The sequence below is a fragment of the Frankliniella occidentalis genome, unplaced genomic scaffold (genome assembly GCF_000697945.3).
Source record: "Frankliniella occidentalis isolate FOCC.00 unplaced genomic scaffold, Focc_3.1 Scaffold9, whole genome shotgun sequence".
Taxonomy (NCBI): Eukaryota; Metazoa; Arthropoda; class Insecta; order Thysanoptera; family Thripidae; genus Frankliniella; species Frankliniella occidentalis.
Genome location: NW_026267139.1, coordinates 1,081,248 through 1,091,834, shown reverse-complemented (window position 1 = coordinate 1,091,834; position 10,587 = coordinate 1,081,248). Strand labels below are relative to the sequence as shown.

At 46.8% G+C, this 10,587-nt stretch overlaps 1 protein-coding gene across 1 annotated transcript in view; it reads right to left on the bottom strand.

Moving 5' to 3' along the window:
• The window catches only part of LOC113204065 (sorbin and SH3 domain-containing protein 1), a gene marked incomplete in the record, with an annotated part of 111,520 nt that overhangs the window by 23,235 nt on the left and 77,698 nt on the right, over positions 1-10,587 (bottom strand). The window contains 5 exon segments of the mRNA XM_052275827.1: positions 1,867-2,045; positions 2,995-3,050; positions 5,626-5,679; positions 5,998-6,030; positions 6,782-6,893. Coding sequence (XP_052131787.1) covers positions 1,867-2,045; positions 2,995-3,050; positions 5,626-5,679; positions 5,998-6,030; positions 6,782-6,893 — 434 coding nt within the window.

The window sequence follows — 10,587 nt, the reverse complement described above, 5'->3', positions numbered from 1 at the left end:
GCAGCGGCGGCTGGGCGAGCTTGAAGGAGGCGGCGTACTCAAGCGCAAAACTAAAAGAGTGGTGATCGTGACGAGCAGATGGCCCGACGGGGAAAAGAGCGCGAAAACAGCGAGCTGTCGCTATGCGCCTCGATGAGCGCGCGCTCACTCCCCCGCCTGGGGGTGTTCGCGGTGCAATCGCCCGGCCCCCAGAAGGGTAGGGATCTTAGTTTTCCAGCAAACATCTTTTAACAAATTTTGCAAGTTCATGTTTTTACAAAACGCGGATGTTTTCTTGTGGGGCAATACCTCCTTTTAAATTTTTTTGAAAATTCTGGAAATATTTCAGTTTTCAATTTCTCTGGAGAAAATTTCCATCTTTTCCGGAAAGTTGCGGTCTTTAAAATCCCTTTGGTGATTGCACTGCTATCGCACATGCCGCCCAATCACGATCACTCTAAATTACAAAAAAAAAGATGATTTAAAATAAAACAAAAATTGCATTACTAAGGGTTAAATTACAGGCAAAAAAACTACCGCAGATTGATGGGTGTCGAAAAAGCAGACGATAGGGGGAAAAAGAGAGATGGTTTGTGAGGGTCCAGGAAAGAACTAAAAGTCGGAAGGTATGGTCACATTTATGACCACTATGCTCCCAAATTTGAGTCAAACTTTGGTTGTCGCGACTTTCGTTGCTTTCGTTTTTCCTTGGTGGGTGCGAATCAGCGAGTGAGTGCAGACAGAGAAGCAAGCTTGCGGTATAGGGTGGGATGGTGCAAAAAATGGAAAATGAATGGCAACAATGTAAAAACATCATTAATACATGTTAGCAGCATGGATTTTTTAGAAAAATCTGTGATGGCATGCTTGAAAACAATGGCCCAGATTTTCTCAGGTGGGAGAAAACTTGATTTTACTAGGGATGTGCAGCGACTTGAAGTGGTGGGTGAGGAGAGAAGGGGTGGTAAGAGGAAAGGCCATAGTCACATGGTAAAGAAGGGTTATATAGTTTCCAATATGTGCGCCATTTTGAATGTGGTATAATGTGGTGCATCAATTGAAATTGAGCCAAACATTATTTTTTTCTGCCGGAGTATGGAGACGGGGAGAAAACAAAAGTCCTGCTCTCGCGGTTTCGCCTTGGTTGTGGAAATGTTGGACGTTGAGTGGCGCAGAAAGTCGTAATACTGTGCTCAGCGAACGCACGCGCCCAGCGGCGACGAGCAAAAAGGCGGGGCTTTTCGTTATTCTCAGAGACATGCGCGGCACATACAGGGCTGCTGCTACCTGCCGCAGTGTCGAGCCCGGCGGCTGGAGAGAGAGAGGGAGAGAGAGAACGAGAACACGAGGGAGATACAGAGCGAGTTTTCTACTGAACAAAATAAACGTTGACGATGGGCGACGACGACACTGTGAAAAATATGCTCGCACCTGTACGATAAATTTTGTAATTTATCAATTACAAACATGTTGTTGTGCATGTGCTTTCTCCAACTGATGCTCTTTCGGTCGACCACAAGTCGATACGCAAGTGCTTGTAAATCTACAACAGTTTTGAATTGTAAACTGTACATATTCCATGGATAATTTTCCCGTATACCCCATAAGACAAGGAGAGAGTATAGGGGTGGGAGAGGGGGGGGGGTGGATATTGAAGGGCATCCCTTCACCAGAGCGACCAGAAGCTTTCCCGACCATCACCGCACAAGAGAGGAAGACGCACACCACCAGCAGCATCCACCGGCAGCACATACGAACGAAGGCATTCCGCACGCCAGCAGCACTCATTCCCGGGAATGCTTTTCTTGGTCGTGTCGCATGCCGCTGCTGCGGATGCTGAATGCTGCTGCTGCGGATGCTGAAATGCTTCCTGGTCGCGACACTCACCTTTGGGCTTCTCGGGCGCCGTCTTGCGCAGCCCGTGCAGCGGCACGTCGCCGCCCTTCTGGATCTCCTTGTAGGCCGTGCGCTGCTGCGCCGGTGACAGCGGCTCGGCTCCGGGGCCGTCCTCGCGCCGCCGCACCACGAGCTGCGTGTCGCTCTCGTAGCCCGACTCCTTCAGCGCGCTGAGAAAGAGATAAGGGCATTATAGGGGGATAAGACAAAGATTTTAGTTGCCCGGTGCAATATTTTGGGAAATATTTTCAATCCTTTTCTTTGTCCCAGAATATTTTTTCTAAGAAGGTATTTTTTTTTCAAATGTTTACAGAAATATTTTGTTATTTTCATCTTTTTTAATTTTTTTTGAAAAGTTTTAAAAAACCATTTCGGAAAAATCGCTACAGGGCTGCTGCAAGTCGGTAGTGTAAACAAACTGAATAAATATGTAGGGGGGGGGGGGGTATTATCGAACATGGCTTTGGTGAGCAAACAGCTCCAGTAGATGATCTCGAAAGTTATTGAGATGTAGTTCACACAAAAGTTAAAGAAGAGGAAGGACGAGGCGGTATAGCTCCTGGCCGAGGAGATTGATGGGTCTGCTGAAGTGTACTGTGGCGTTGCTTACCATCTCAGCGATTGTTTTCCGAAGCGAAAAAATCGAGGAAAAAATTTAATTTCCTGGTTCCGAAACAATATACACCAACACCACAATACCGCCACTGGAAAAACAAGAGTTGCGTACGCAACACGTTCCGTGACGTGTCCTGATGCATTCTCGCTGTGACGCTCCTATCCTTTTACATGGAGGGAACCGCGTACCGCATTAAGAAACGTGTTCTCCCGAAAACGCGTCAAGAAACGTTGCGTACTCAACACTTGTGTTTCCAGTCTTAACCTCAGTAACCTTGCTAGCGATATCGTCAGTGCCTGCGGGTCTATTCATTTAGAATGGTATCAGGCGTTGAAACGTTAAAATAAATGCTACGCAGGCCAGTCATAGGGGAAAGGAAATACAGTGCGAACTGAAGGTGTTGGCCAAACTCTAAAATGATCGTAAAATTTTACTCGTAGTTTTCAACATACTTACCAATAAAGCTCTATGTTTTACAGTTGCGACAACAATTCTCAACTTACTATGTCATAAACGAAGGCTTGAATGCTTGCAGGTTCTCCTTGTTCCTCTTCTCCATCTGTGGGAGAGAAAGCAAAATGGTTTACATACCCGAAGCAAGGGGTGGAGAAAGAAAGGAGAGGGGGAGAGAGAGAGAGAGAGAGAGAGAGAGAGAGAGAGAGAGGGGGGGGGGGGGGGGGGGGGGGGAGAGGGTGGTGTTGGTAACAGACGGAGAAGCGCGAATGGGATGGAAGCGGCACAGCCAAGAATAGAATCGGCGTCTTGTAACGACGAATGAAACATTACAATAAAATAAAACATGGGACTGCGTAGAGCGATAAGTACACTGGAAAAACAAAGGTAGGACTTAATGCCTTTCCAGGGTGTTAAATTTTAAATCCTTTGCGAAGGTACGAAAGTGTATCCACACTGGTAAAACAAAGCACTAGAAGTAAAGGAGTGACCAAATACGATGCAAATAGAGCGATATTGTGAATCCAATTTGACGACTCTTAGGAGAGCGATATTAATTACATCACTCGTTTGGAGTAATTTTTCGCGACGTTTTTGGTTACGAGTAAGACTTACTTTGAGTCATTTTCGCAAAACGTCGCTCGTTTAGAGTCGTTTCTGCGACATTTTCTGTTACAAAGAAGCCGTATGTTGAGTCATTTCGCAAAAATCGCTCTTACAGAGCGATCAAGCCTATACGTTGCTCTATTTGGGAAAGAAAGGCCACTCTACGTTTTACAGTGAGGTGCGAATCCCTACCTTTAAAAGGCACTTTGTGACCTTTCACACCTTAAGCTGGCTAGCTTCATATGAGTTCCATACAAGTTTAGTGCCCCAGGAAAGGCAATAAACTGCGCCCTTGAATTTAGTGCCCCAGGGAAGGTGTTGTTCAGTGCACTGGAAACGCAAGTGTGTGAATGTCGCACACTTGCAGGTGTGTGAAAGTCCATTCGTACACTAACAGGGGTAAACGTGTGCATTTTTCCGAAGAAATTCACACGTTTACCCCCCTATGTGTACGAATGAATATTCACACACCTGCAAGTGTGCGACATTCGCACACTTGCGTTTCCAGTGTGCCTTTGTTTTTCCAGTGCAAAGGCATTAAATTTTAACACCTTCAGGCAGTTTTAATGCCTCTGAAGGGGTGCTAATTTTTAATGCCTTTGTGAAGGCATTAAAACCCTTCCGTTGTTGTTCCAGTGTAGTTACTCATCATTTTACTGTATATAAAACTGCAATAAACGCGCGAAAGACCATTAGACTCTGGTGCATCCGCTTTACGCGGTTTCATTTGACTGAGCAAAGCGATACAAACATACGCATTCAGAGCTCCATAACACTGGCATTGGCACACAGCCCCACGGCGTGCATGCATGCACACACACACACACACATTCACAAATAGAGATATATTGACAGAAACGCGCATGTCGCCACCCTGAGAATCCAACTGTAGAACACTACCCGCCCACATAGCCCACATGCAGTAGTGGAACATGATGTTTGAGATGTTTCACTGATGGGACTTGCCCTACAGTGACGAGTTCACATACAGTGGGACTCGTTGTTTTCACGCTTCGTAACAGTGAGACAGTTCTACTGTTGTTGGATAATCAGAGCGCATTGCGGAAACAAAGATAGATAGAAAGAAGAAAGACAGGTAAGACGTAGAGGAGCAGCAGGACTCTAGGACGGCAAGGCTCGTCTCTGCAATTCCAAGAAACCGCGCGCGGTACAGTGTCTCGACTCGGTTCGAGTTCGAGAGGTCGTACGCCCACTGGGCAGGGGAGCCTCCGACCAAGTCAAACAGAGCTAGAAAGTAACGAGTGCACAGCGCTAAGCCGCTTGTGCACTAATCGTAATCTGAATATGAACAAACAATGTAAAAGTCTTAAAAGTGAAACTAAATAAAACAAAACAAAATTGAATTTAAATGAATGTCACGCCGGTTTACTTTATCGGTTTTGAAAAAAAGGAGCCCAGAGAGGCAGCAGATAGAAGCCAATCGCCACTCTGTGATGCAGAGCCAAAGGCTGGAAATTTCCGAAGTTTCCTGAAAAGTCCGGGGTCTAGTAATCTTTCCTTATGTTAACGGAAAGTTTCCAGGACTTCAACTGTACAGCAGAGCAGGAAGTGCGCAGGTGCAAGTTAAGAGCGGCAGACACAGCGTGCAGGCCGCTATCTGGTCGGCAGAGTGAGTGGCGGTCGGTGTGCACCACTGAGCCGGTCCCCATCTCGAGCAAGCCGCGCGCACATGGTTCATCGTATCGTGCGCGCGGTAGAGTAGAATTTATTGAAACACAAATAAAATAATAGACAAATTTAAATTGAAAAAGAAAAAAATAACACACAAATACTAGTACTAAAACAAAGAATAGTTTTAATTAAAAGGGGAGGAGTGGCGATTCTGAGCCATAAGTCTTCAGAAATAAAATGGAAAAGACGAAAGCGCACGCGAAAACAGCTCAGAGAGAAAGGAGGCGCGAGGGTTTTCGCGCGAATCAAATAAAACGGCAAATACCCCTCAGTAGATAGGGCAAGACTGAAGCGTTGGTGTGGATGCAGCGCGTCCCCTTTGACGTGTCCGACGGGGATAAAAGTAAAGACAGAGAGAGAAGAAGGACAAAGACGGCGCTTACGCTGTGGAGGTGTCGCCGGCGGCAGCGCGGGGCAGCCCACTGATCGTCCAGCCACTAACACACACACAACACAGCAGCGGGTTGTAAACAAACGGCCGGTCAACACGAAGAATTAATTGTACTTTAATGATGTTTGTCATTTCTCTCTCTGTTCATCGATACGAAACATCATAGGGTCGCTAATTAACTTGCTGGCAGCGCAAAAAACTAGGCAAAACATGTTGTAAACTTTTCTTTAAAAACAAAAATAAATGAAATAGCGCTTACCCTAACTGAATTATAAAGAATTCAATCAAACACCGTTAGGAAAGGAGAGAGGTGTCACACAAAAGGAAAAAACAAAAACAGGCACCACTTTTCGAGACGACGTACCCCATCAAAGATGTCCAGCACCTCGTCCCACCACTACAACAGAAAAGCAGACGCGAACGACATGAGCTGGATGGTCTTGGGCATGCTGCTAAACGACATAGGTACGACACTGAAAGCTACGCCGAAACAAAAAATAAGCACCTCCCTCCCCACTTTCAGAATTTATAGCTAAATACACTCTCAAAAGCCCGTGTAGTCAGTTTATGGCACGCGTTAGCGTAGGCTCAACGCTACTACACCTTTCTCAATTTCCAGTCGATGAAATTCGAGACAGCGACCGGGGCTGGTAACGAGATGCAAGCCCCCAATATCTCATCCCTCCCTTTTTCACCCGCACCCCCTCCCCGCCCAACTCACTCTCTCTGTTATAATGAAAGAGGATTACATTTGTGATTACATGAAAGCAGGACGCTTAGGCGCCTCCCTGTTCGTTCATAGCGACGGTAACACGAATAAAAAAGCTTGACGGTGCACCGCCACGACAGGATAGTATTACATTGTTTTAAGAGGTAGAATAGAAAAGGCAACTGACAACGACAAAACAAAATCACGAAACAGCATACAACGACGGTGACAACACAACGTACAACAATCCACCGATCACACCATAGTAGTGTAGAGTTGAAAATTTCCAAGAAATTCTCGAAAATTTTCGGAAAATAACGGAAAACTTTCAAAGTCCGGGAAATTTCACGATTTCCCACTAATTTTCCGTAAACTTTCCAGGGCTTCGAACCTCATGGTAGTGGAAACCAAAGTGAGGTTATCTACACGTCTTCCTCACCTGCTTGGCTTCCTTCTCCGCGATGGAGGACTTGCCCGGCTCGTAGTTCTCGATGCGTCCCGGCTGGTTCCGGTACTGCTCCGCCGCATACTTGAGCGACTCGGACACCGCTCTGGAACAATAGCGAGATATAATGTGTTACCGACATTGACACTTGGCGTTTAAAGAGGTAAAGAGTTGGCACTCAACAGGGAATGCTAAAAAAAAAATCCAAGCAGATCAGCCGATCGCGGCGTTAGGAGTGAACACCCCGTTGAGTCCGACGGCGAGTAGTGGTGCAAGATGCAAGGGGCGAAAGACCCTTAAAGACCCTTAAACGCACGCGAGAAAGAAAGAGAGAGGGAGGGGGAGAGAGAGAAAGGGAGGGGGAGGGAGAGAGAGAGGGAGAGGGAGAGGATGAGCGGAGAGGGCCTACTGGATTGAGCTTGTTCCTCTCTCCCTCTCCCGTCCACTATCCGGTGCAAGCAATCAAGCTCGCCGCTCCTTGACCACACGGACGGCTCATACAGACGGACACACGGGCGCCACAGTCCTTCGCTGTTTGCCACATTCCATTCGCTGATTAATCCGGAGAACAACAGATGGAGAGAACAACAGACGGAGAGAACAACAGACGGGGAGAACAACAGACGGAGATAGAACAAGAGGGGGAGATGGGGCGGGTGCGGGTGGGGTTCCATAGGATTCAAATAACGCTGTCAGAAAAAAAATAAAAACACAGCACGCACTGGTCAAATCCTTGTGCCTATCATCGCATTATACTGAGACTGAGTAAGGTACAACATTTTCAGGTACAATTTCCCTTTAAAATAAAGTCCTATGGGCATTCCATAAAACAAAATACAAAGAGCGTGTACCTCACCCCCACAAATCTTCCATCCATTTGTTGCACTTTGGTACAATATTTTTTACTGTGAACGAGGCACAGAGTTCTCTGGTACCAGAAGCAAACTGTAAATATACGAATGGTATGACAGGTGTGGGAATACAATTTTAAAACTGCCGCCTTGTTGCAAACTGTTGCTTGAGCGTTTTGGTTCGAGAGGCCGCCCAGCTGCAGGCAGACCGCCCCAATTTACGAGCGGCCGGGATAAAGCGCCAAGGGGAAACCCCTTTAACACCCGCTGCACACCCAGATGAATGGAAAGCTGTAGCCACCATCGTATTGTCAATTCAGGGACGGCCGTAAAGTGATACTGATGTTGAGGAAACGTGAAAATGGTCGTGAGAACCAAAAACATATGGTTAGCCGCATGATAGTTGTTTTTGTAACAACTGTCCCTGAGGTAACCAGAGGATGGTGGTAGGTCAGGTCCGAAATATTGATATCTGTTGACTATTTTCAAAGGGGTTCATTTAGAAGGTATACCACATGATGTGACCACATGAATGTATGGATGAGGAGGGAACAAACTACGCTAAAGTTTTACACCTTTGACTAATAGGTTCAAAGTGTTCTCATCTTGACTCACTACAGTACAGCATCTGGATACAAGCTCTCTCACTTACTGCTGGTCAGCGGGCATCCGTACCTCGCCTGGGCGCGCTTGGACACCGTCATATCCAGCTGCCGGTCGGTATACGAACCAGCTGCAGAAGCAATAAGTGCGTCGTTTCCCTCACACCCAACAGGCATCAATGGAACCGGACTTGACTGTACTCAACTACAGCGCAGGCACGAATCAGTTTACGGAGCGCACGGTAAGCGGTTTTCCTTATCGCCAAGTTATACACGCCACAGATCTACAACAGACACGGCTCTCCAGAACGCCTTGCAGAAGGTTGTTGTTACGGAACCTCGACAGGTTTCACCTCGCACGGCCGCAGAGCGCGCTGTCACCGTGACAGTACTGAAGGTACCACGACTGTCCCGGCGGCCAGCCGCGACCCCAGGCAACGATAGCGCGGGAAGAATTATCTAATCTCTCCCTCTCTTTCTCTCTCTCTCTCCAACACCCACTTCACGCTGCGTTACAAACGCAATCACATTTCCCAAGGTTGCCCCACAATATTAAAGGCCCAGGAGTTTTAATTAATGACAAGCGATACATGATATTTGGGCAAATGCTAAATTATTTTGATGAAAAGGGGGACTATCGCAAAAGAGTAGTATACTAGATTTAAGCGCATTCGGGAATTATTTTGCACAGTCAAACTATCACCGAAAAACTGTCTGCACTAAAATGTTTACGAAATAAATGCTGCTTTGCAAACGTTACAAACAATTCTCATTCTTTCAATTTATAGACCCTGTATTTTCATTTCCAATCTACTTTCACGTCCTCCTTTTCTATTTCCAGAGGAAGCGCGGTTGATCCTCTTCAGCTGGGGAGCAGTCGGAGCAATCCCCCCTCCCCCTATCCCAACCGCGAGGCGAGGTCAGTCCGCAAGCGAAGTGCCAGCAGTTGGAAACTTGCGCATTTTCAATGCAAATAACTCTGAAGTGGAAACAATAAAATTTTAAAAAAATGACGTGGAAAACATAAAAAAAAAAAATTTTCAACCCCCCCCCCCCCCCCCGCCTCTCGCACGATAGTGCTTTGAATAATTCGATTCCAAAGATTCAATCGTTTTTATAGTTGAAAAGTGTGCAGTACAGAGTGTAAGTTGTTGCACACAATTATTGAAGCGTTTCAGTGCAGTCGCAAACGTAAAGTTCAAACAAATCTAGTCAGACGCCACAATGTGGGAACTTTTGTACTCTTGAACTTTTTTTATCACATGGCGTGCAAAACTGATCACTTGTTTACCTAGTGTACGTACAGGCATCCCCACCACGCCGCTGGAGTGGGGCATTTTAGCCCGGAAAAATATGTCTGCGCTCCGTTACCATGCCAATAAAAGCAACAACAACATCATGAGCGAAGGGGGCTGTTTGTGGACACAAGCGCACAGGCACTCAGCAGCGGTAGCAGCGGATATTGTTATGTATTCGAGCTCCCGCGGGCTTCGAGATATCGAAACGAGTTCACAGAGTTCTCGAGAGATCGGGGAGCACCACCACCAAACCACCGGACCGGGTAGGTGAAAGGGAAGGGGGGAAGTCCAGCAAACGAGGAACACGGGAAAAAATTAGCTAAATTAGGTGATACATAGATACGTTCTCTAATATGGCCTTGGATTAAAATATTACCTCGCTTAGCTAAATCTTAGCTAAGAGGGCTAACATGTCGGCTTTTACAACTGGTTGCTTTATTTTCTAGACAGCTGATATGACTAATGTTTAGCTCTTTGCTAATAATTAGCTAGATGCTACGGTAGAGTAGACCCACTAATCAAATCAAGTAGTAGGGGCTGCCCGAGGGGGAAACGACTAAGGTAATCCGGCTGACAGCCGTTAGGTAATCCGGCAGGTGTAATCCGAGAAAATTCGAAAAAATCAGGGTTAATCCGGGGAAATTTTAGGGTAATCCGTTGAAATTTTAGTATAATCCGGGATAGTCCTTGAGAAAAGGGAACGTAATCCGGAAGATACTCCAGAGGTAATCTGGGTAATCCGTAATGCAGCTGACAACAAGTTTAACAATCATTTTCCCCTCGTGGCTGCCAGCTGAGCCTAGCTCGATGGCGAGACGCCGGGGGCGACGGGCGCTGCGATCCTAAACTCCAAACTGCTTGGGCCGATTGCAATCCGGCAAACTGCATTGTGCATCCAATCATGACCACTACTATGGGCGCCGCCGTGCTGCGCTGATCCCTATAATAACCTCCCTCCATCCCTCTTGCCTTGCATAGCGAGAAGCAGCAGGCGGCGGCAATCGCCGGGGGAGAGCGCATTGATTCGAGTGATTCCACTCGGGCGGAGG